Source organism: Sinohyriopsis cumingii, chromosome 19, assembly GCF_028554795.1.
Source record: "Sinohyriopsis cumingii isolate HCF-2022 chromosome 19, ASM2855479v2, whole genome shotgun sequence".
In the NCBI taxonomy this organism is placed as follows: Eukaryota; Metazoa; Mollusca; class Bivalvia; order Unionida; family Unionidae; genus Sinohyriopsis; species Sinohyriopsis cumingii.
Window position 1 is genome coordinate 71004284 of NC_142979.1, and position 27361 is coordinate 71031644.

The 27361-nt window shown below is 41.2% G+C and overlaps 2 protein-coding genes across 5 annotated transcripts in view; one reads left to right on the forward strand and one right to left on the reverse strand.

Moving 5' to 3' along the window:
• Window positions 1-27361, forward strand: part of LOC149775927 (Na(+)/citrate cotransporter-like) — a 78477-nt gene that overhangs the window by 15081 nt on the left and 36035 nt on the right. For all 4 annotated transcript variants that reach the window (XM_089943071.1, XM_089943069.1, XM_089943070.1 and 1 more), the window contains exon 4: window positions 6537-6664. In XM_089943071.1, the coding sequence (XP_089799197.1) occupies window positions 6537-6664 (128 nt within the window). The remainder of the gene's footprint in view (window positions 1-6536; window positions 6665-27361) is intronic.
• Window positions 82-3829, reverse strand: LOC149775928 (uncharacterized). The gene is made up of 2 exons (XM_089943441.1): window positions 3446-3829; window positions 82-2645 (listed from the first exon to the last, which is right to left on the reverse strand). Exon 2 carries the CDS (start codon window positions 1745-1747, stop codon window positions 152-154), a length of 1596 nt encoding a protein of 531 aa, XP_089799567.1. The 5' UTR covers window positions 1748-2645; window positions 3446-3829; the 3' UTR covers window positions 82-151.

Sequence of the window (27361 nt, forward strand, 5' to 3'; positions counted from 1 at the left end):
CGACGACTTGCTTGAAGTGTTCATTGTGTTTCCTGGCGTGGCGATACAAGATTCCCTTCTTGTAGACAAACTTCACCGCGCCGTTCGGAGTTTCCCTTTCTGTTCCCGCTTCTGCGTGTTTGTGCAACTGCGCCAGAGTTGCGTCCTCCTGTTACAGCTTCCTTAACTCCGCTGGAATAACATTACTAACCGGTGTCGATGTAACTTGGATTGGCTTTTGTTTCGGCTGTCGACTCATGGCCCTGGTTTCAACAGCACTCACTGGCATAGGTGTGCAGGTTTCGGGGTTCGGCTGGGGTAACACATAACGGCAACCCAATATGACGTCATGTGATAGCCCCTCCAAGCAAGCAGCTTCAATTTTCCCCTTCACGTATGGTGAATCGAGGTCAATGACAGCTACTGGTAATGAGTCACGCGCGCAGTTCGCGTACTGAACTTCTATTACCTCCCCTGTATAGTCCTCCGGCTTGACATATTTCTTGTCGACAAGCGCGGGGACGCTGCACCCAGTGTCATACAAGATGGTGGCGCCTTCACCATTGACAGTTGCGGCCGCAAGGTTGGCTGGGTTGCGACTCGCTTCCGGCACACATTCCTTCTTAGCTACGACATTCACCTGGGTCTGCCTGCCCTTGGGACAGTCCCTGGCAAAATGCCCCAGGCGCTTGCAACTAAAACATGTCGGCGGCCCTCGCCGACTTGCAAGTCCTGGTTTCGTGGGTGAGGCCTGTCCAGGTCGATAGGTGGCATCCCTACCTGTAGGTGCCCCTCCGACCTTCCCGTCGCCCTGACGGTTACGGACAGCCGGCTCAACCTCCCCCATACGACGCGACTCAGAGGGTCGGGGTCGGTCAGCAACCCCGGAACCTCCACTCTTCGAGTGCGCCTGCTCGTATCGCTCCGCCATGTTAGCGATCTCTTCGAGCGTCCGGTGTTCTCTTTCTGCTAAGAAAACTGTCAACTCGCGACGGTTAGTACCCAGGACATGTTCCTTGAGTATTACCTCGCGTAGCCCTTCGTACGTGCGTTCGACTTCGGCCATTTTCATCCACTTCTCAAATAAACCTCGAACACGGTTGTTGAATTGAGAGTGGGTCTCTGTTACCTTTTTCACCGAGTCCCGGAAAAGTTTCCGGTAAGTCTCGGCGGTCAGCCGGTAATGGCAGAGAAGCGCCTTCTTGAGGGCAGTGTAGTCATCAGCCTCTTCTGCAGTTAAGCCGTGGTAGACTTCCCGAGCTGCACCTTGCAAAAAGGCTGAGACATTAATGGCCCAGTGCTGTTCAGGGACCTGATGAGCGCGTGCGAGTTTCTCAAACTGGACGAGAAAATCGTCAATAGCCTCCTCCCTATCATTGAAGCGTGACATGTTGATCTGGACTATCCGGTGGTCGATGAAAGGTCGGCCGGTTGTTCCAGAGCTTGTACTGGCGTCGTCCCGTCCGTTGGTCCTGGCTTCAACTCTGACCCTTTCCATCTCCAGAGTGTGAGCGAGTCTGGCTAGCTCCAGCTCTTTCTGGGCGTCTCGGTCCGCGGCTATCTTGGCTTGATCCGCTGCGATCTTGGCTAACTCTTGGTCCGCTGCTATCTTGGCTAGTTCTCTCTGGGCTTCTCTTTCCGCTGCTTTTTCGGCCTTCCATTCCTTGATCCTTTCTTCTATAAAGGTTGCCAGGCGATCTCCCTCGTATCCAAGATCTTCCGACCCCATGGCGCGGTATTCCTTTATCATTTGTCGTTCGGTAGCCATTATACTAATGTAAAGTGATACCTTGTCTCAAAATTCAAACAATATACAGATATTTGTAATACCAGTTTAAATACTTACCTGTCGACAACAACTAGTTTCGTTCAGGTAAGATATTTGTTCGATATCTGCTTCACACGTACTGCTATGAATGGAAAATCTACAAAGCCTGCACATATGACAATAAAAATACAAGATGAGAAAATCACAAAATTTCAAATACAAAGAATGGAAAATATCTCACACTGTTCACTAATACTTCTACCAATAACTTTAAGTCCCAAAATAATATATATGTCTAATTCATATCCCGGACGAAGCGCCCACTGTGGGGGTGTAGTGGTTGTCTAGGGGTGAGGTTCTTCTTATAGACTTTAACGAATTATGAGAAGTTCCCCTGGTCCTTATTCAGAAGGTTAATTCTGGACACTATATTATTTATTGACTAAATATATTTATGGCTACGAGGCCCCAGTCAGCAATGCCGACAGTTAAATTAAAAGAAATACAAAGATGAAATTTAAACAATAACAATTTAATAAATGAAATTTAAAAGAATTTAAAGTAATCAATGTCTCTCTTTCACCCAATGATCCCTTTGATCATCATTTGATTTCACAGTGTGAGGAGATTTTTCCCTTCTTGAGTGCTACTCATCTAAATCTCTTCGTTCCCTTGTCTTTCTCTCCTTTCGTGATCTCCACTTCCGCTTCCTCTTCTATAATCCTTGTTCCTTGCCGTTATCTTGACTTCCGGTTCCTCTTCTAGTATCCGGAACCCTTGACGGTATCCCTTGAGGTCACCCGAAATTCACTCGGTATCTCTCACCGTCACCCGAAATTCTCTGAACTTCTCTCGTCCCCCGAAATTCTCTGAAATTCTTTCGTCCCCCGAAAGCTTCCTGTTGAAAGGTATAATGCATTAGCATAGGGTTATAAAATCTTCCCTCACACTACGTCACTGAACTGAACCATCAGTTTAAGGCGGGACATTTGGGTCGCGCATGCGCACACATCGAAATTCCCATACACTTCCGCCGCTTACAAAAATGGCGCCATAACACAATCACACAAAGGATTCAAATATCTACATACTGAGCCCTATCAGTATATACATACAAAATATTTCAAATATGATTGTACTAAAATATTACTACGATTAGTAATATGACTATCTATATATTTATATATATTTATATATATTTCCTACACAAGCGTACCAAATCCACAATATTCACATTCAAATGGTGATAAACGGCAATCCGTTACTCAATGGCAAAAACTATCATTACGTAAACAAATTTCTTGTCTACCAAAATATAACTACGCAAAGAATTACAATATTAATTCTTATAGCGGCTAGCGAGCAATACAATTCTTCACAAATACAAATCGTCCTTTCAAAAGGGCGTAAACGTAATAATCCACGAAATAATATGCACACATATTACTAGCGAAAGAAGAGAACATTTTCGCCTCACAAATAAGGTGTACATAGTAACATTATGAATAATGATGCAACGAATCAACATCGTAATCAATCGTAAACAAAAGTACTAGCTAAAGGCATGAAAAAAATGCAAAGTATTAAGGTCATAATTAACTATTCATACTTCAATACAAGTAAAATGTATACATACGACAAATTCTCTTCAATTAACAGCAGTCGTATCAAGCAGAATCAACGTAACATCAAACTTACCTGATCGAAGCTATTTCATGAATTTCCTAAATTCCGCCAATTTTTACGAATGGCTAACGGAGTGTGTGTCACTGCGACTCTTAAACACCAACTGACGAATTTCAGGCTTGTACAAGTCTTATGCCAGTTTCTCGAATCAAGTCCCACCTACAACGCATCCCGATTGGATGGCGACGGACTCTGGTCATTTGATCGAACTGTCAATCATAAAAATGTCAGTCTGTGTGTCCCCATGTACTGTCCAGCCTACCATTGTCGGCTTCCGGCTCTTTGAAGTTGTCTACGTGACGTGTTCCCATGTACAAAGATTCCCGCCAGATTTCCACTCAAGAGCTCAAACAAAGACTGGGTTACGTAAGAGGATTAGCCAACTTAGGTACTTGGAAAAACAAAGCTTACCTGGCTCCACTTACAGACTTATAAAAACATGTATAATACAAGGGGTTGGGGTAAAACATCACAATTAGTTATATTTTCACAACCTTTGTGATTTTTGCATGCAGATTTCTACTCGCTGCATAACATCTCGGTCTTGATTTCTGGCCAGACTTCGTTCGCATGGTACACTCCCCCATATCCCAAAACAAGAGCAATTATAGTACCTTCCTTTTCAACCGGCCAATAATTTCTAATCAACGGGCTAATTCACATACACACACATAAAAGACAGCAAATTAAACCCAAACATTCGCGGTGTGTACTGCTCTTTCGTGTCATTTCTGCAAGTAACTCGATTTTATTCTTTTGTACTGCCTGTAAAGGCCCGTTTGATTTGAAGAAGGTGTGGGTGCTGCATCACGAGGAAACGAAATAAATAGAAATTGTAATTTAAAACGAAGAGAAAATTTAAAACGTTGAAATCGTCAGAATTATCGGTAAGTAATCCCTTGTCTTCCATAAACTTGCGATAGAATGACAATATCAGTCAAAACAAAAATGTAAATTACCAATATTTGTATGATGCGCGATGATGTGTTATGCCATTTATTAATTGCCACCTTAAATGTAACATTTACTGACTCTATATTCCATTCTTTCATTTTATATTTTGAAGGGGTTCCACAATGACGTTTTCTTTGTTATATTTACATGCGTTTGTAAATGATGCACGAAGTTCTCCAATGACCATCTTGCACTCTTCATTTTGTGCTCTTGTTTAACCTTAAAAAACTATGGAGAAAAAAAGTCCTACAAAATAATAACCACTCGAAATGAATATACATGTTAATGAGTAAAACGAATAATACATTTATTGCTAGGTTTTTTAAGAGGCCATTAATATATACTTGACTGAATGATCATTAAATAGAAACGTTGGCCACTTTGAAGATAAATAATCATGCAATATTTCTCTCTTTCAGTAGACTGTTTTCTGTTCACGGTTTGAGAATTTATCATTTTATTCCGTGAGGTCATATAATACACATGGCATCCACAAATTGCTGTTTTATTATGGAAACAGACATGGATCCAGCAAAAAAACCAAATCCTTTTGCCGACCAGCATATTGGAATGGTTGCGGACGTATGGTGAATTTTCACAAGATATTCCTATTTTGTGGAAAGTTTTCAAGAAACTGTGATCTAACTGAAGTTAACTTTAAAATGAACGGCAGGAATAATTATCAAGTCACCACTGATGCAAAAAAAAGGTTTTCGTTGGGTCCATTGAAGAGGCAAGCTGTATCCGCTAATTGCAGATTTCTGCCATGTGATTGATTTCGATCTCTCTCATCGTTACATTTATTATTATTATTATTATTATTATTATTATTATTATTATTATTATTGGAAATCATTTTAGAAAGTATCTTCTTATTACTTGGTATTATTGTGGCAATAATTCATTTAATTTGGTATCACAAGTGTTTCATAGCATATCACATATATCTGAGCATAACAGTTAGCAAGTGTTTGAGTGTGTTTGAGTGTATATAAAACCACTGAACTACTATTCATTTCTTACTTTTCGTTGGTCTCCTTTCTCATGGGATTTTTGGGGAATTTTAAGAAATTACATTTTTTCGGCACCTGATATCATCATGTTGTTTCCACAAAAGAATCTGTTCGTTTTCGGTAAGCATGAAGCGTATAAAAATTGATACCCAAGGATTTTTTTTTAATTTTACGGCTAATAGATCAATATATCAATCTGCTTCGCTTTCAGATAATTAGAATACTTAAAATTTAATATTCTGAATATTTCACTATTGTGATATATAATTTTTATATGGTGAAATATCATTACAATATTGTGACATATCACTTCAGTATGGTGAGATATCATTACAATATGGTGGCATATGATTACATTATGGTGACATTATATATCAGTATTTTTACATATGATTTTAATATCAAGGCAAATCATTTTAATATTGTGACATAATTTCAGTATTGTAGTGTGGGATATTTCATTATTGTGTTATACCATTTTAATATTATGAAATATCATTAGAGAATGGTGACACATCATTGCATTATGGTGAATGAATTCAGTATGGTGATACCTGATTTTGGTATCATGGCAGATCATTTCAGTTTTGTTGTGTAACATATCATTTCAATATTGTGATATTTCATTTCAGAATTGTGATATATTATTACAGTTTGTTGACATATGATTTCAGGTATGGTGAAATATGATTTCAGGATGGTGACATGGCAAATCATTTTAGTATTGTGACAATTTCAGTTTTGTCGTGTGGCATATTTCAGTATTGTGATATATCACTTCAGTATGGTGAGATATCATTACAGTATGATGCCATATCATCACGTTCTAGTGACATATGATTTCAGTATGCTGTTATACGATTTTTGTATAGTGACATATTACAGTTTGACGACATATCACGTTAGTGTTATGAAATATTACAGTATTGTGACATATCACTTCAGTCTTGTGTACATATCATTTGAATATTGGGACATGTCATTTTAGTAGTGGAACATATCATTTCAGTTCTGGAACATACAGATTCAGATTTGTGACATCATTTAAGTATTGTGACATCGTTTCAGTATTGGAACATGTCATTTCAGTAATGTACCATATCAGTTGAGTATTGTATTGTGATCTATCATTTCAGGTTGCTACTTGGTATCATGTTGCCATGTTGGTTCCTATCCATGTGGATGAGTAATACTGCCACCACCGCCATGATGATGCCTATTCTAAACGCCATCCTGAAGCAGATCAAAGATGTTACATTGCCAGGTAATTTATCTGTTGTTTTTTTTTTTGTACTAAGGACAGAGTTACGGTACGAATTACATCCAGCTCTTCTGGAAAGGCGCTATTAGTGAAGTGGGTCACCTTAGCCTCAATGGGAATTACACTGGACAACAAATTTTTACAAAAGTCATGTTACTGAAATAAAATTAGTCAATTCTTATCAATTTTTATGTGCTGAACACGAATATGACAGTCAAATTGCAAAATTGGCTATAGTTTTTTTGTAATCTGCAAGAAATTAATGTTTACATAACGAAATGCATTCCAATAGTAAAAGGTCAACTGTAATAGCCTACCTATAAAAAATCAAGTCATTGACTACATCTTAGATTTCTTCGCCTGTCTCTTGTACAGCTGTTCGGGAGCATCTCTGAGGAGTGCCCAGCAGTAGTCAGCCAGCATTGTAGTGGACCATTTTCCCTGGTATCTTTGTTCCATTGTTGCGATATCTTGATGAAAACGTTCGCCGTGTTCATCACTAACAATACCACAGTTGCTAGGAAAGAAATCCAAATGGGAATGAAGGAAGTGAATCTTTAGAGACATATTGCAGCCAAGTTTCTTATACTTCATCAACATGTCTTCTACTAGTTCCTTATAGTTTCCTGCCCTAACATTTCCGAGGAAGTTTGTAGAAACTAGGCAAAAAGCATTCCATGCTTGTTTCGCGTCACCTTCCAGCAAGTTGTTGAACCGGTCATCTTTGAAAAGCTCTCGAATCTGAGGACCCACAAAAACTCCCTCTTTAATCTTTGCTTCGCTGAGTCGAGGGAATTTTTCATGCAGGTATCGGAATGCTGGCAAAGTCCGGTCAATGGCTTTCACGAAGTTCTTCATCAAACCTAGTTTGATGTGAAGGGGTGGTAGCAAGATTTTCTGAGCCTCAACCAGAGCTGGGTGTTGGATATTCTTCTCTCCAATGGCTACATTCTGCCTGTGAGTCCATTCCTTCCTCATGTAGTGCATTTCCCTTGCTCGGCTATCCCACTCGCATAAGAAACACATGTATTTTGTATATCCTTGCTGCAGTCCCATTAAAAGGGCAACTACCTTCAAATCACCACAGAGGTGCCAGCTGTACTTGTTATACTCAATGGAATTCAGTAGCTGTCTTAAGTTATCGTATGTCTCTTTCATGTGGACAGCATACGCTACTGGAATAGATGGAAGAATGTTTCCATTGTGCAAAAGCACAGCCTTGAGACTCAGTTTCGAAGAGTCCACAAATAGTCTCCATTCTTGTGGGTCATGAGTGATTTTTAAAGCATTCATGAGGCCCTCAATATCGGAACAGAATATCAGATTACTTTCCTTTCTGAAGAAAGGCTCCAATTGCTGGTGGCGCTTTCGATATGCAGTAATTGTGACATCTTCTTCTAGAAGATTCCATTGTTGGAGTCTTGATCCTAGCAATTCTGCCTTGTTCTTTGATAAGTCCAAATCACGAATCAGGTCATTTAGTTCTTCCTGTGTTATTCTGTGTGGGGTTGATGATGCACCACAGTGAAAATCTGGATCACTGCATGCTGATGGACCAGGAGAAGAACAGGTCAACTCACCTTTGTCTTCGTCAGATGAATCAAGAGAATATTCTGCTGGAGGTTCTGGAATAGGAAGTCCCTCACCATGTGGAACTGGTCTCAATGCAGACGGAATGTTTGGGTAGACTATTCTCGACTTCTTTCGCTTCGTTATTCCGCCGGAAAGAGGAGGAACCAAGCAGAAGTAACAGTCATTTAGGTGGTTGCTTGGCTCTCTCCACACCATTGGGACTGCAAACGGCATTGATGACCTTTTGCAATTCAACCACTGTGAAAGCTGTGTTGTACATGTAGCACAGCATATATGCGGAGCCCAAGGCTTGTCTTGGTCACCAACCTTGCATCCGAAGTAAAGATGATATGCCTTCTTCACTTGAGAATTGATACTTTTCTTCTGGTTGGCAAATGTCACTTCCCCACAAATATAGCAAAAATTGTCCGCGGTATTAACACACTTTCGAGGCATTACTGTTCTTTATTGTACGTAAATGGATAAAATAATAAGTTTTATGTAACAGTAGCTTGAACTGTCTCGCACAACGTCTAAAATATTTTAAATGCTGAACCTATCTGATTGGGCTTTATATAGTACACTGCTTACGTCAGCTTCAGCAGCCGCCTGGCATTAGTATAATAGGCCTACACATGTATAGTACACTGCTGACGTCAACTTACTTCAGCAGCCGCATGGCATTAGTATTGCATTGCATCAGAAAATGATGCAATCAACTGTGGATGATGTGAGCATGATGGTATTATGCAATGTTACATCATTATTCCGGATGTTGCTGCAGTCCTACTGGAGAAATTTACACAGTGAAACATAGAAAATGAGGTATATGAATATCTTCAAAACGAGAGCCAATACAAATTTTTCACGGTTATATTCATGTTCGGCACACCAAAATACTACAGATTAGGGCCTTTTCAAGTCAGTAATGATTTCACTGTTGACCAGTGTTAGCATTACAGACCCCCTTGGGTCACTTTAGCGTCAATGGAAATTTAACATGGAGAAAAATCGTGGGTCACTTTAGCGTCAATGGAAATTTAACATGGAGAAAAATTGTGGGTCACTTTAACCTCAAGGGGAATTGAACATGGGAAAAAAATGGGATTTTTTTTTTTTTTTTAAATTTTATTTTTAAAAAAAGGGGTAGGCAATGGAAAGTCATTCTCTTTTCGAGAAATATGGGTGGCCCTGAAAAGGGCCTTTGGTTTTTCTTCTTCTTCTTCTGCTTCTAATTTCTTCTTTTTCTCCACCAACTTCTTATTTTCTCTCCTACACTCTTTCTCTTCTTTTTTTTCTCCTCCTCTTCTTTCTTCTCCTCCTCTTCTTTCTTCCTCTTCTCATTTTCTTCTTCTTTTTCAATTTTTTCGTTCCATGCTCTTATCCTTATCCTTTCCTCTTCATTCTCCTTCTCCTCCTTTATTTCTTTCATCACACCACTTATCATGTCCTTTACTTTTCTTAAGTTGTTAATCTCCATTTTTACTCTATGCGGACTATAAGAATAGTGGTCTTCATTTAGTCTCACTAGCATTTGTTCCATCATGCCCAAATTGTCAAGGACGTCTTGCAATGTTTGCAATTTATCGAGGTGGTTTGAAGCCATCTTCTCTGTAGAATGGTTTGAACGACGAATACTGTGGATTCTTATACGAAAAGCGCGGACGTGATGGAAAACATCCCCCTAAGACATAAAAAATGATCTTACCTAGATCATGACCAAACAACGCGCGGACGTGAAGGAAAACATCCCCCTACTTTTTCATTTCATATAATAAAACCCAAACTATACTCTCCACATACGCTAAGAAACCCATAATCTACTATTCACACAAACATAGCTGAGCTCTTACAAACACTAAGACACAAACACATACCCTCACACTATGAAAAAAAGAGTCAGTGTTTATATTCACACTACTCTACCTACACACATTGGCAAATTGATTGTTATTTCTTTTCTAGAGTATTGCGTAGCCCTGAAAAGGGCTGTTGGTTTTTTTTTTTTTGAACTCCAGATGCACCTATCTAATGATGGCACCTTCCTGGCCTGGCGCCACACACGCATCTTCTTCCCCAGTCTCCTTTCACCCTTCTTCTTGGGAGTGCAGAGGCGGGATATGTGGCTTCAGAATCCCAATTTTCTGTCTCTGGGATTCTGAAATTTCCTCTCTCCTCTTCTTTGTTTCTTCTCTCCTCCTCTTTCATCCTTGCTTCTTCGACAATGGCCTCCGCGGCCAGTTCATTTAGTATGCGCCTGGCATATTTCAGGTGCATCTGGAGTTCTAGCAGTTTCACAATTCTGGTATTCATTGTTTTGTCAACGAATGAACAGGGTAGCTAGACTGCCGAACGAGTTTCAATTTATAGTGAAAGCGCGGACGTGAAGGAAAACATCCCCCTAAAAAACATAAAATTGTTAGTTAGTTAGTTGGATTATAGTGGTTTTCGTTCTTTTGAACATGAACCACTTTTTTATTCACGCACTGCGTGATTTTTAATTACTCCTGGGGGAAGGAAAAGGAGCCTCATCCCCCAGGCTTTTATGTACTCAAAGAGTACTTTTTAATTTAGCAACTCAGGTGTAGGACTAACTAGTCCTTAACAACCTGACTGAAAGGCTAATAGACATGAGTGGGAATAGTCACACCACACACTCGTGTTTCTTAGTTGGATTGAAATGCCCCAGGTGTCAAACCAAGCAGTATGTGACTCCCGCCACGATTGGTCGGCAGCGATGACGTCACATTAGGACACCCGGTCTTGTGGCATTGACGAAGTGGCCCGCTTTTTTGATATCATCAATTGCCTTTCCCAGTCCCATATTCCGGTAGACAGAGCCTTCCTTTTTTCCACTCTGTTTAGGTGGTGCAGGTTCATCAGCTTCATCGCCGCTGGATGATGATACTTCCAGGGCCGCTGCCAGCGTGGAAGTTTCAAATTCTTCAGGGTCGTCTGCCAACATTGTCTGGATTTGGCTGAGTATGTTAGTAGAAATAGCTGTGGAAGCTTGATTTAAAAGTTCAGCCAGATGTTGTTTAAGAGACAAGGAGACGGTTAGGAGAATTTTTTTTTTTTTTTTTTTTTTTTTCTTTTTCTTTTTTTTTTTTTATTCATGAATTCCTTATTTATTTTGATTCCCTATCTTATTGGTTTGGAATGAAAACTTGTTTTATGGTTGTTTGTATGTTATTATGGAGTCCTGTTTTAATTAATTCCTATTTTCCTATTTTAATTTTTTGTGGCCTTAATTGGTTTTTATTATTCGGGCTATGAACGGCTGTGTCAGTCTGTGAACCCACGAGACCTAGCAGGCCGTCATAATTCCCAAACAGTGATTTTGTAATATTCGTCCTTAACTGGTTTTTATTATTCGGGCTATGAACGGCTGTGTCAGTCTGTGAACCCACGAGACCGAGCGGGCCGTCATAATTCCCAAACAGTGATTTGTTATATTTTTAACTGGTCTTTGATTTACTTTCTTAGATTTTTTTGAGTAGATTGGATTCGTGTATAAAACTTATGATATTTTTGAATGTTAGATTAATATTGGGGTTTGTGTTCATCAAGAATTCTGGGTATGTTGTAGGGGATCCAATTTTATGCTGTTTAACTTTAAACTTAGCCCTTTCTTTTTCAAGTGTATGGCAGTTGTTAAAAATATGCTCTATGTCTTCTGGGACCCTGCAGTGGTAGCAGTTAGGGTTATGTGGTTGTGGTCCTATGTACTGTCCGAAGCTGTTAGCCAGCTTGGTTTTGCCCGTGAGTATTCTATTTATGAATTTTTGTTCACTGCCTTTTGTTTTGGGTGGTTTCCTATTTCTACATACTTCTTTAATGATGGTTTTTAGTTTCCTGCCTTGAGTGCTTGTGTTCCATAATTCCTGCCATTTATTATCAATGAGGGTTTTAGATATGCTATTGAGTTCGCATATGCTATAATCTAGGTTGATGTGAGCGGTTTCGTTTAGTTTTTGTTTAGCTGTTATATCTGCCATATCGTTACCTGGTATGTTAATATGGGATGGTATCCACATAAATTCTACTTGTAAGTTATTATTGTTCAGTATTTTTAACAATAAATTGGTTTGCCTAAGATAGTTTTCTCTTGATTTGGTGTTGTTATTAAGTATTGAGTTTATGACGCTTAGCGAGTCACTTATTATTACCGCTTGGGGTATTTTGTTCTCTTTGATCCATTTGAGTGCTTCAAGTATGGCCCAGAATTCAGCTGTGTATATAGAGCAGAGGTTAGGTAGTCTTCGTCCTACTTTAATGTTAAGTTCGGGGATTACGTAAGCTGCTGCTGTTCTGGGTGGTTCTGTAATTTTGGATCCATCAGTGTAAATCTTAATGTAGTTGCAATATTTTGAGTTGATTTCTTCTGTACAGATTGTGTTTAGTTTGAGTTCCTGTTCGTTTTTATTGCCATATTTCGTAATGAGGGTGTTAACTGTGGGGTTGATATTTATCCATGGTTCTTTGTCATAGTGATTTGCAATTTCTGCTTGGAGTTTGTCTATAGGAAGTTGTTCAACTAATTGATGGACTAATTTCCCTGCTGGTATGTTTTGTGATAATTTAGTTCTAAAAGGTATGTTGCATTTATTTATAGCTAGCCGGGTGGGGTGTGTGTCGGGGTGTGTTGTTAGCCTGGCTGCATATCTGAGGGTGAGTTGTTGTCTTCTAAGGTGGAGCGGCAGTTCTCCAGTTAAGATTTGAAGTTCCACTAGTGATGTGGATGGTAGTGCACCAGTGCAAATAATTAGGGCCTTTCTTTGTATGCTATCTAGTTTTTTGAGGTTATTTTGGGGTGCCTAGTTGTAAATTTGGCATCCGTAATCTAGTTTAGATCTAATTAACGATTTATATAATGCTAGTAAGGTTTCTTGATTGGATCCCCAGGTGGTTCCTTTAAGGGTTGTAAGGAGGTTAAGGTCGTTATTGCACCTTTTGACTAGTTCGTTTATGTGGTGTCCCCAGTTTAGCTTGGAGTCATAATGCATTCCTAAAAATCGTGCTGCATTTACGAATTTAATTTCTTGATTTTGGATGGTGAGTTTGGGAAACTGATTTTGTAATTTACGTTTGGTGGTGAATAATACTGCTATGGTTTTTTCATGGGATAATTTGAAACCCCATTTATCAGCCCATTTCCCTATTTTGTTTAAACTTGTTTGAATATCGCTGATTACTTTGTGGTTGGAGGGGTTTCCTGCTCTCCATAATCCACTATCATCAGCAAATTGTGAGAGTTCAATTAGTTTTGATGTTAAGTTGGTGTCCAAGTCATTAATCATGATGTTGAAAAGGGTTGGGCTGAGTACGCTCCCTTGTGGTGTACCGTTTTCAAGTGTGTGTGGTTCAGAGTAGGTGTCGCCGACTCTGGTTGATATTTTACGGTCAGCGAGGAAGTTTTCAATGAATTTAAACATTCGACCTGTGATGGCGTAGTGGTTGAGTTTGGCTAATAAGCCTTTGGTCCATACAAGGTCTAATGCCTTTTCGAGGTCAATAAATACTGCAATTAAATTCCTATCAGCTTTGCGTTTGGAGTTGAACGCCAATTTAATTGCGGTTTCTAATCGTATTAGTTGATCCGTGGTGGATCTTTTGTTTCTAAATCCGCATTGATTATCGGAGATTAAATTATTGCTCTCTAGGTGGTGTTTGAGTCGGTTGGTGACTATGGTTTCCATGATCTTACAACTGTTGTTTGTTAGGGAAATGGGTCTGTAGGAGCTAATATCGTTAGGGTCTTTTCCTTGCTTGGGTATTGGAATTACTATTGCGTGTTTCCATTTATAGGGTAGTTTGCCTGAGGTCCATATTTGGTTTAGTAATTTAATAATTGTTTGTTTAATGTTATTTGGGATATTTTTGTATATTGTGTATCCTATTTGATCTTCTCCTGGGCTAGTTTCGTTTTTGGTTTTCAGTGCTAGGTCCCATTCGTAAGTTGTAATGTCTTTATTTAGGTTCGAGACTTTGGGACCGAGGTCTTTAAAGAGATTACTATGGGTTCTTTCTACTTTGTCCCTATGTAATTGAAATGCTGGGGTGTGGTTGGTGTTGCTACTCATATCTGAGAAATGCTGAGCTAGTCGGTCAGCCTTTTCTTTATTAGTAATGGCTCCAGCTATTTTTGGAGTGTTGTTAGTTGTCTTTCCTCTAATTGATCTAATCTTATCCCAGACTTGTTTGGTACTAGTTGTGATATTGATATTCGTGCAGTAATTATGCCAAGTTGATTCCTTTGCCTGTTTAATTATGTTTTTAAGGTTTTTCTCCTTTTGTTTATATATAGTGAAATCAATAGAGTTTTTAGTGCGTTTGAATTTATTGAGGGCTTTTTTCTTATCAGTGATGGCTTGTTTGCATTCATCATTCCACCATGGGACTCCTTGTTTATGTGGGTTACCACTAGTTTTGGGTATGTTAGTGGTGGCTGCCTTTAGTATGGTATCAATCAGGTCTTCGTAATATTTATTAATATTATCATTTTCTATGTTTTTGGTGTCTATTTTGCTTAGTGTTTCATTAAATGAGGTCCAATCTGCTTTTGAATATATCCATCTAGGGGTTCTTTTTAGCGAGTTGTATTGGACCGTCATCTGCAGGGTGACTATTACTGGAAAGTGGTCACTGCCCAAGGGGTCAGTTTGATCCACTCTCCAGTCCGCCACCTGGGTTATTGATGGCGAGCAAATGGTGAGGTCGATGGCGGACATGAGACCGTTTTCTGGGTTAAGGCGTGTTTTTGTACCGTCATTTAAAATGGCTAAGTTAGATTCTGCGGTCCATTCTTCAATCAATTTGCCTCTTTTGTCCGTCACACCTCCCCCCCCCCCATAGCTCGTTATGGGCATTGAAATCTCCACAGATGACGATCTGATTTACTCGTTTGTGATCATTTATTTGTTTGTAAGTAATTAAGTTAGCTGTGCCTGATGTTCCCCCTGGGTCATAAATATTGAATATTTGTATTTGACCCTTGCCTGTATGAATTATGAGGGACTGAATTTCGAATGCTTCGTTGCTACCTGGGGTTGGTGTTATGGTTATTGTTGTTACATTCGGGATGTTATCTGCTATATAGATGGCTAAACCCCCACCTCCTTGTCCCGTGGTTCGATTTTTGAAGTGACCTGGGGCATATCCTGGGAGTTTGGGTATTTGTTTGGTTCTACTTGTTATTTTTGTTTCTTGAATGCATATAATATCTGGTTTGTGTTCTAAGCTTTGTAATTTGGCTTTGAGTTCACTGATATTACTTATTAAGCCTCTAGCATTCCATTGCCATATTATAATGTTCCGGTTTGTTGTATAATCCATTATTGGGGTGGTCATTTATTGATTCTTTTGTGTTGAGGGTTATGATGTTAACTTCAAATTTGATTCGATTTTGCTTATTATGCTTATTATCTGTGTTATTTTATCCACGATGTAGTGGTGGTTGTTGATAAGTTCGGCTTTGATCTCTGTGGGTAACTTTTCTAGTGTCGGGTTTGGCAGTGATTTGTTTTTGGTGTTAGTGTTATCTGATTCTTCGGGGTGGAGTTGTGAGTCTTTGTGGGATTTGATTAAGAATGTATCTTGTTTATTTAATCTTGTTTGATCTTGTTTGACCTTGTTTGACCTTGGTAGGTTGGGTGTTTGGGCTGTGGTTAAAATTGATCTTACCTAGATCATGACCAAACAACGCGCGGACCTAAAAGAGACACTCACTCACTTTTTTATACTGCTCATCACTATTCTAAATTTTTTTCTTCATTAATCACTTCAATATACTATTCACATACGCAAAGCAATCCAATCCAACCCCAAATCTACTCTCCCCCACACCTCAAACACCCAAAAAAACCCACATCATTTTAATCTACTATTCACACCAACGTACGTGAGCACTTACAAACACACAATCTTATACACAAACACATACCTTCACATTTTAAAAAAAAGTGTTAGTGTTTATATTCACACTACTCTACCTACACACACATTGGCAAATTGATGGTTATTTCTTTTCTAGAGTATTGGGGTAGCCCTGAAAAGGGCTGTTTTTTTGTCTTTTTGTTTGCTATGGCAATCTTTTTTAGTTTCTAAGAATGCGATGTCCTCTGAGGATAGACTTTCTGGCGATAGGTCTGCTTCTTCGGAAAGAGAAGAAGAACTCTTTGGTGTCGATACGACAATCGACAAAGCCTCTGTCAGGTTCAGGTTGCTGCTGCTGCTGCTGCTGTTGCTGTTGCTGCTGTCTCTGAAGTCTGTACTTCTCTGTCCATTCTTCTTTCTCCCTGTTCACTTCTTCTCTGAAGAGCTCTTCTATCAGGTCTTCAGTGACTTTTAACATTCTCACATTCTCTATCTCTTCTGGCTTCGGTATCAGACTGTGTCTGACCCTATGCAAATTCACGTAGGCTTCGTTTAGCTTAGCTAGTTTGGAGCACATCTTCGTAGGAGGATGAGTCGACAATGGATGGTTAGACTGGAAACAACCCGGTTCTTAAAGTCAAAGCGCGGACGTGAAGGAAAACATCCCCCACACGGTTTTCGAGTCGCAACGTTTAATGAGTGTCATGAGAGGGATAGTAAGAAGTCAAAGAGCATCAATCAAACATTCTTATAGCTAAACAAACCACAAAGGCATTTTTTTTTTCAAAACACAACATTTTTTATTCAAAAATCACTTAACACTAACCAACAACTTTAACATATTTTAAACAATAATCCAACATTATAACATCAAACATTTTTTTCTTCAAAAAATGACAAACATTTTTTCTCAATTCACAATCTACTTTAAACAGGGCTGACAACGTTGTGAATGAAATTGTGATTTCCACTGTTGGAAGTCATTTGGCCATTGATGGACACTACGTTTCCTAGCTTGAGACAAAAGATAAGCATAATGGTCACAGAACCATCGATCTACTTTCACATCGTTTCTTGAAGAAGAACGAGGATCAAAATGAGTCACTAAATGTTCTAAGGAATAGCCCAGGCTGCGATGATGCAGAAAATACACACAATATTGTCCACACACCAAAGAATCTGTGCCTTGTAATTTCACATTATTGAATCGGGTGGTCTGAGCATTTCTTCTCATAAAGTCGATGATATCGTCTTCCAAAGGGGGCAATCCGTACGAATCGAAATATTCCACACATCCTTCTTGAGGAAAGTAAACGGCTACCCAGTGGGTTCCTGGGAGATGACTGTCGTCCGTGTTGATCACGTAAGCTTGATGGTCTTGAGGTTTGCGATGAGAGAGTTCATCTTTAGCACAGACGACAGGATTCCAAGAAGCCGTATACGAACTGTGGTTCAAAAGGTAATAAAGTTCCCAGGTATCCATGTTTTGTGTGTTTTTTTCTTCTTCACATTTAATAATAATTCGCCAATTCGATTCTGACTTTTTGCTTGAAAATGTCTGACAAATAACCGTTTCTTCGTTTCGTCTCCTCACTCTGATTCAGGAGAGCTTCGATACGATGGATCTCTTGAGTGGTTAATGGTGGACAAGAATGTTCACGCAAGTCTTTATACCACTGGTGCCACACGTCTTCGTCCGAGATGAGACTCCAAGCCTCGTCCAGGTACTCGTCCAAGTTTTCTTCTTGGCTCAACATCAGGCATTTATCTTGTTGAATTTGACTGGGATGATCGTTTTGACATCCATAGCACTCTTTCTTGATCAATTCCGTCATTTTTTCGGCCAAGTGTTTGGCAAAACAGGAGACTAAATGGGCTTCTTGTTCTGGCCATCTTGACTTCATCATGATCACTTCTTCTTTTTCCACGGTCTCCTCACATTCCATCTCCAAAGTTTCTCCGCTAGGTAAAGAGGGATAACAGTCTTCCATAGCTTCTAATAGTCTAGAATGACTTCTCTCAAACTGTTGATTTCTATGGTATTATCGAATTCTGCATACAGGAGGACGTTCAACGTTGGATTAGTAACAGCGGGGTCTCGGAATGTAAACTGAATTTCCACACGAATCTGACCGGATTTTATAGGGTGGAAATGTCCCTCGTCGCTGCTTTGGTCTGGAGTGAAATCGAAAGGCCACAAAGCATAGCCTCCTGCATAATCCTCGTACGTAATGCCGTGACTGGTGTTGGTTCCTAACTGGCCGGTGGCATCGTAGAGGGACAAGTACGATCTCAAGTAATTCTTTTGGGTAAAGTTAGGCTCGAAAGGTCTGGTACACAAGGTCTTGCCATCGCGACTGACTTCGATCTTGGACACGCTAAAGTGTTGAAACTCAAAAGGATTTTCATGGTAGGCTCCGTTGAAAGATGAATTCCTGACGATACCAACGATCAAACGCTTGGGTAACTGTTCTTGGAACAGATGATCTTCGATCATGGATCGCTGTCCAGCGGGAATGGTGAAGGTTTTCACTTCCACTCGTCGGATCGGATACTTGGCGGTCGTTCTGCTCAACGTCTGACTGACGTCGTTTCCCACTTTAGGTAACACTTCCACACGACGCACGTAAAGTCGGGCTTCTTGGATGATGGTTTTGTAAGTGGCGTCAGCAGCAGCCATCAAATGGAAAGCGGCACTGCTACGATTCAGTCTCAAGCGGACATCCACCCCGTTCAGCAAATACTTTTCTTGCAACCACATGTCCAAATGCAAACGATCCATCAGTTCTAAACTACGACTTAGATGAATTTGCTTTCGTCGTTCTACAAATCCCGTTGTATTTTGAGCATCCCAGCAAGTGTAATGCCGTTGAACTTAGTCGCTTGGTCAGGTTTCCATACCACGCAAGCATCCAGATGAGTGTTCTTGGCGTCTTTTCCGTACGTCAAGAGATTTTCCAGGTACGCTCGATAAGGGTAAGTATCCATGCTGCTACTGACTAGTTTGTTATTCAAGTACAAGTCCACTGAGCTGAACAAGGAATGCATGAAATTGCTGACGGGAGCTACTGTATCATCATTGTCTAAGTCAGTGTTGGGCGGTTCGATTACTTTCACTTTCAAGTACAAGTAACTGCTATTCAGATCGCTGTAATCTTCGGGCTGTCCTTTGATTTCAAACTCGATGGGAGCGGAATCCGTCAATGAGGAAACGGGATGAAATTGCAGCCACTGGGATTCTTGCATGGTCATCATGGTGGGGGGCATGGCAAACAGATCCAGTTCCGACTTGGAACAAGCACATGACTCTCGGTGCATCATTTTTTTCTCTTTCTCAATAATCGAAAACGTCTAAGTCTCGAACGGTTCTTCTTTTCTTGGCCTTTCTAGCTTGAAGTCTGGTGAAAGGGTGTTTTCTTCGTCGTCTCTTTCTGCCTTGTCCTTGCTGAATGCCTGATTCGGTAGCGTGCAGGGCATTTATAGGTGTGTCTCGGCGGCCCAAAAGGTCTTTACCCGTTTTCAGCAAGATATTTTTGCCTGCCCTCATGAAGGCTTCTTTAGGGTTTTGTTTGTCGATGATGACATTTTGGAGAAATTCTTTGCCTTGCGTCAGTGCCGCATCTTTCAAGGCGTGCAATCCGCGTGTCACCATCGGTTTTAACACCGGGGCCACCGAACGAAAGGCCGATTTTAACATATCTCCTAAACCGTGTCCTCGCTGTCGTGCAACCCCTCGGTACACTGGATACATGACTTACGAGTCGTGAGAAAACCGTTTTCGAAAATGGAGTTTCACCGTGACTTTTCCTTTGGTGAATGGAATATTTTGTCCCAGATCTCCTTTTATAGCAATGTTGACCGTGTCCAAATACGACTTGCTGACAGGCAAATAGTGAGGATGGACAAATTCGCGGTGGACGTGGTAAGTGTTTCCACCTTCCTCGTCAGTGGCTGTGGCAGAATTTACTTTGAAAGGATTGACACGCAGTAATGGTACGGAGGTGTGTCCCATCACGTTGTACTCCACCACATCGGAGTACACGAACATCAAATTCAGTCCTTGGTTCAGTTCTACCGGGAAACGAAAATACCTCGCAAAATGCATGTCGTTGTCAATCTCTGCTTTCTCAATTTTTTTGGAGTGCTTATCCGTGACCAAATTGAGGTCTCCACCCAAAATGTCATACAATCTAGGGCAAAATTTAATACGTATACTTTTTTCCTCACTTTGAAATTTGATGAGTAGACAGTGAGACTGTTTGTGGTACTCAATGGTGACACGTTTATCTACTTTGGTCAGAACTTTGTCAAATGTTGCATAGAATTTGTTAGCGATGGCTTCCACCAGATGTTGACCACTAAAATAATGGCCTGGGCTAATTTTAAAGTGATAAACGAAAAGAGGAGGAGAAGGGTCACTGCTGCTGTGGGGTAATGGGCTCTTTACAAGATGTGAGATATGTTGAAGACTGCCCGTCATCTGTTGCTGCAATGTTGGGTCCAAAATTTCGACGTCAAAAGTGTTTTGAGTTTCAGTGATGTTTTTGATTTGTGTTGGGTGAATCATTTCTACCAAAGCCACTTCCCAGTGGACTTCGTGATCTAAGGGGATGGCCTGAGGTAATTTGGCCGTGTAACAGCACAACGTGTTGTGGGGAAACACCTCCATGGAACTCTCACTGGGTAAGTTTAAGTAAAATTGGTTTTGATGACTCATAATTCCAGAGTTCTGTGGCTGTCCGAGGGGTTATTACTGGACGTCAGAGGAGTGTCTCCGCCCAAAATGGGGTTGTTGTTGTTATTGGAGTGGTGACTGACACTGGCACTGGACACAAGGTTCCCGTGGTTCCCGTTCGAGGTGAATTTCAGGGAGGGATTGGGAAGCAGGTAACCGATGCAACTGCTCAATAAAATGGTCCACAATTGTTTGTCTCCTTGTTGCAAACTCAAATTGGCAATGGCTGCCCCGATGACACAATACACCACGAAGATTTGGCAGAAAAAGACGATTTGCGTTTTAGGCACACGTTCTCCACACCACACCCACAAGGGTTGTTTTTGTAAATCTTGCACAGAAGAACTAGGTGAAGGAGGAGTGGTCGACGTAGCTGCGTCTGTGTGAAAAGGCATGATGGTCACTTCTTTTTATAGTCGATGACTTGCGAAGCGTCGATCCAAGAATCAAAACTGGGTGGATATCCTTTCCAACGTACTTTGACTTCTTTGACACGTCGTTTGACGGCCATGCACTCGTCCAGTGACACGAGACAATTCGGTCGTCCAGTTAGGTAAGTAACCTTTGTCGAAAGTGCGTTTGGTTTTGCCAATGCGCACCCAATCTCATACGGCCAACATTCCACTTTTCTTGGGGACAGCCCTCGTCGGGGACGTACCAAACAGACGCTCAAACACCAGCACTTCGTTGTCGGGAGTCACGTCTTGCGGGGCACGTCCGATGCTTCGATGGTAAGATTGGTTGTACGCTTGCACCAGGTGCGGTAAGATGTCGATGTACTTCAGAGTGTGGTGATGCGTAAAATATTTCCACATGCGTTCTTTCAAAGTGCGTTGAAAACGTTCCACGATGCTGGCTTTGGTTTCGGGATTCTCGGTGGTAAATAAAATGAATGTCACGTTTCTTTAGTTCTTTTTGGAAAGCTTGGTTCAGAAATTCGGTGCCTTTGTCCGTTTGCCATCAAAGAGGGTGACGACCGCTTTGTTTCAACACCCATTGCAGGGCTCGCACTAACTCGCTACTCGATTTGGAAGTCAAGGGCACGACCCAGGCAAATTTGGAAAAGACGTCGATGACACAAAGCAAATATTTGTAGCCACGATTGTAGCTGGCCAAATGAGAGACATCGGCTAAATCGGCTTGCCATTGATGATAGGTGCCTTCCACTCGGGTGCGACTTCTGGCAAACTTGCGTCGAATGGGTTTGTGTAAAGTGTAGGTAGCTTGTTCTTGTAATCATCGTTGCACTTGAGGTAAACGGAGACTTTTCAGTTGCGTTTTGGCAGCACGATACAATTTTTGAACTCCTGCGTAACCTGCAGGATGGGAGGGATCGTAGTAAATACTGGCTAAGACTTTTTCCATTATTTTGTGTTTGTGTGTTAATAAGGTACAAACTCTTGGAGGATGCTACTCTTTTTCTCTTGGGGTATTTTCTTGGATTGCAATGCTTTGCGTGTGCGACCGGCAATAGGTGTTGAAGAGGAGGATGTCTGAGCTGGGGATATCGGTTCTTGTTTCACTTCTGTCTTCACTTCTGTCTTCACTTTCTTTTTCTCTTGTGATGAAGAAGGGGGTGGCCATCATCTTTTTAATCCATCCAATTCTGGAGGTAGGTGGTGTTGTTAACCTGCGTACTTTTTCTGGTGGAGTTTGAAACCCTTCTTCTTCTGCTCCTTTTTCTGTCTTGGTCACTGGTACTGGTACTGGTACTGGTGATGGTGCTGGACTTTTCATCAAGGTCTTAAAATCTTTCAGAGTGGGTAGAGCTTTTTCGTCTAAAGCTTTCTGGTGAAAGAGTTGCAATCGTTGCAAGAGTTGACCGTACTTTTGCGATTTTTCTGTTTCGGACAAATCTTGGCGATCCATCAAGGACTGCAATTCGTGTTGTAACTGGGACATCTCGCTCAAATTCTTGCTTGGACAAATCCAGTAAACTTTGTAACATGCCCGATCTTTCTTGGACTTTGATTTTGGGAGAAGGTACTTTGTGAGCAGCAGCCACTGCCGCTAAATTGGAGGGTCCTGCCACTGGGGAAGTTCTTTTTGGGGTCATTAACGGAGAAGTTCTTGGTGTGATCAACGTCTCCAAGTACTCTTCAGTTCTTGGTGTCATCAACGGAGAAGTGGATGAACGTGAGGATGCCGGAGACGCAGTCACCGCCGTGGCAGGTCGTGGTTTGCGAGTGTAAAGTTGCGTCCTGGCCGAAGTGCCTCTCTTACGACTAGTTTTCTTCTGTGGACTTTTCTTTTTCTGGGGACTTTTTCTCTGTTTCTTTTTCTGGGGCTTCTTTTCTTTTTCCGGGGTGGTGTCTGATAAGAGGAGGGTCCCGCCACTGGAGAAGTTCTTCTTCTTGGGGACCTGGTCTTTTTCTTCTTGGGCCTTCGTTGGACTTTTTTCTTGGGTATAACTTTGGGGGCATTAGGATCCCATCTTAAGAGAGAGCGAATGATGACCCCTCCTAGAGTACCGCTCCCTCCAGGTTTCAAAATGATTTGTTTTTTGGTTTGAGTGTCGATGCGGGGATCGGCCAGTTGGACCAAAGCGACTTTGTTTCGATCGAGAAAGCGTTTGGTTTGATGAGGAATCTGAATGATTCCTTGGAGTATTTGACGTGCCGTCACCGTGAACCATCGTAAGACTTCTTTGAGACTAGCTTCTAAGACACGAGCTCGTATTTGTGGATTTTTTTCTCGACTGATGCCATACAAGGCACGAATCAATTTGACGGGAAGATGCGACTGAAGGGACGTCATGTTCACACTGTGTGAGACAGACGAAAAAGGGTCTGGGGTTTTTATAGATTTTTTTATGTGGAGTGAAATTAAGTCGAGGACGGAGACGTGTACAGGACAGGCCCTCCGTGTTGGCACCAGTGGTGAAACAAGTGGGTACGAAATCGCAAATCCTCGGGGGTCGTAGGTTTCAAATCGACGAGTAAATAGGCGTGTGGAGTTTGAGTGGCATCGTCGTACGCCTGAGTCAGCCAAGGCGTTCCTAACTGTTTGGATAAGACTTGCACTTGCGATTTATTTCGAGGGCTTTTAAACAAGACCATGTAATGCGCATTGAGACTGATTGTGCGATGGGCTTTACTTTGTTGAAACAAATTTTGGGTGATGTAAACGACACTGGCATTACGGTGATGCCCTTTGCGCGTAAACCACAGTTTAATTTCTTCTTCGTCTTCTCCTAACATGTCGTCGAAAATGACCAAATGGGTTTGACGGGAGTCAGAGACGATGCCATCGTCTTCTTTAGGAATGCCTTCCACAAACACGATGGAATCGCCTTGACTTTCTCGCAAGAGGCTGTACGCCGATGGCCACTCTTTGTAACACCACACGATCCGCTGAGGTGGCCGATCGATCAAATGATGTTTATGTTCGATCAAACGTTTGACGAATTCGGTTTTGCGTGACCCGCTAGGTCCAGCAATGAGCATGTTAAATGGATGGCGAAGATACAAAGCCTCCCAACTGGCACGATCTAAGTGTTCGTCGATGACTTTGACAGTAGAGGAAAAGGGAGCAGAGACAGCAGAGGTAGCCATAGTGTCAGGGATGTCACTTGTGACACGAAAACAAACAAGACAAGAGTTTATATACTTTTTTTCAGAACACGTTTATTGAATGTTTCAAACATGAATACGAAAGACAAAAATACATAAAAGCAAAAGGCTTAAGTACAAGGATAAAAGGCACACGATAACCATTAACGTGGAATAAACACAAGTGTTTGTACAACATGTTTTGGGTAATGTTCTAACCAGTTCTATAGTAGAGGGTAAGGTCACACAAGTATCCTCCCGAAAGGGTCTTTCAGGCCTGTTCACGACAGTCCCGTCCTGGGTGACGGGTTCTTCTGGCACCGTCACTAACACGGGTTGAAAAGTAACTGTTTTCCTTGAACAACTCTCGTGCATACTGGGCCACTTCTTGGGTCCAAGCCTCAAAATCCCATTCTTTCCAGGCACGGACATCTGTCCAATGGGGATGTAAGTCACAAGCTACACACACATCGTCATACACGTCTTGGGTAGCTAAAAGTTGACGAATCTTTTTTTCCCGTAGAGGTCGAGAAGTATCCAGATGAAACCGCAAGGCTTTGAGCAAAAGGAGTTTTTCGTGACCATTTAAGGCCATCGAGGTGGTAAGTACTGATCGTAAAGAGTCCACAAAGAATCATCTGGTAAACGAAATCCCAGAAAACAAGTCACTAAGACACACACCACTTGTCGACCCAAATTGAATGGATACAGTTCTTGTAATAATCGATGGTAATGATCCACGGTTTGAATATGGTCATTGAGTTCCTTCCACGGAATCTGTTCAATGACATGTGACATAAGCCGTGGCATGGCAGCCTGTTTTTATATTCTCTTTTTTTCGGATGCAATACACGTACTTTCTAGCCTGAGATCTTCGTTCTCCAGTAGGGAATCTAAATCTTGCATGCTGTAACCGAAACGTCAGAGTTCGTTTAGAAGTTTCCTCTTCCGCTAAGTAGATTCCACGTAACAAATGTTGGTAATCCTTTAACTTGTCTTCCTCAATGCGTTGCACTAGGTGAATCTCGAAGTAACCATAATTATGTACATGTCGATCATTAGCGACCTCAAAGTTTTGAACAATGTCTGACCACTGAAACAATTTCTGACGAATCAGTTCTCTTATACCATTCAGGTACCAGTGGTTAAAGATCTGGTGACGTAACGGATGAAATTGTTCTTAACGTTTGACTTGTATTTTCACCAGCTCTCGGTAAATGCGTTCTCTCAACTCCACAGGCAAGCCCAAAATGTTCTCTTGTGAAGTATCCATAAGTATATACACTGTTTTTGGAACCCTTGGGTGGTGGCCAATAGCCTCGTTTACCTTTGTGCCTGATGTAATATCCACTCATAATCAGTCTTCTTATACTTTGAAACAGAGCATAATTTAAAAACGGTTCAATAACTTTGAGTTTGCGTTTCACTTGTATTTTGATCAGTTCTCGGTAAATGCGTTCTCTCAACTCCACAGGCAAGGCACGAATGTTCTCTAGCAAAGTATCCATGAATAGGTCATACTAAATCCTCTTTTGTCTGACACAAGAAATGTACTGTTTGCACAGACATGGTTTTAATTCATTGTCGAATCTAAATCGTTTCATCACTAATCTACACATTAAAATTCGTTCGGAAGTTTCCTCTTTCACTAAGTTGACATTGCGTAAAAGATGTTGGTAATTCGTTAACTCTTCCTCTGGAATTGGATCGAGTACGTTTACAATGTAATAGATAGAATCGTCAATACCAAACCAATTCTTTTTATAACCAAGAGGTCGTTGATCAATGTCTGTCCAATAGAACAGTTTCAACTCAATCAGTCCTTGTATAGCATTCAGGTACCAGTGGTTCAAACACCGGTGACGTAACGGATGCAATTGTTCTTTACGTTTCACTTGTATTTTGACCAGCTCTCGGTACATGCGTTCTCTCAACTCCACAGGCAAAGCACGAATGTTCTCTTGTAAAGTATCCATAAACAGATTATGGTAAGTTACTTCAATGTCTCGGTCCCACTAAGGGTAAGTAATGACAATTCGGTGACCATCGAGCATGTTCTACGTAGGCCGAATCTTGCGGTTCCCAGTAATGAAGTGACACACCGCAACTGATGCACTTGACTTTATCTCCTTCGCCCAAGTAGAAAAATCCGGCTCTGGCTAATTCTTCGGTGGTCGGTCCTCCCAGATACTTAGGCCATTTTCCTTTGAACGATTGAAGACGATTTTCAAAGTCGCAGTATTCTGACAAACTCACAGGAAACGAATATTCGTCTTTCACAGGTTCGTTTCGATGAGGGTTGAGTGACATGGGCAGGAGTTTTCTCAGGGCTGGATGACATCCGTAGTGGGGTAGACGTGAAGGTGAACATCCCCCTTTAAAACGAAACCCAGTAAAATGTCCAAGAGGACGAGCGGCATCACTTTCGCATCCCTCAGGTTGGACACGCACAGCATTCCTTTCCATGATAGGGGTAGTGACACTAAAGTTCCCATGATGCTTTACGGCATCGCTAAGGTCACAACGTACAGCATCGTACCCATCGCAAGGCTCACAATCGCATTCCACTTCCGAAGCCTCACACCTGAATTGTGCCTTTCTAAACAACTTGTTCTGTGTTTCTCTGAAAGTATTCATCTTGTTCACTCGGTCTTGGTAGTCACAATGAACTATCGATCTTGACCATAGCCCCTTTTTATACTAGTCGCAATGCAGTCTCAAGCTTGTACATCTTTCCTTTTTTATGTTTTTTATGTCTTGTTCTGGAAGGTACCGTCTCTAAAGTACCGTCAACATTGTACCGTAGTGTGATGGGTGGAAAGGCCATAGAAAGGTAAGGGCAGTGCGGAGACCATCGAGTATGTTCCAGAATAGCTAAATCTTTATAGATACATAGATCCATTCGTAACTTCAGTCCGCAAGAGAAACACTGTACCTCGTATCCCAATCCTGACTCAGGTCCCAAGT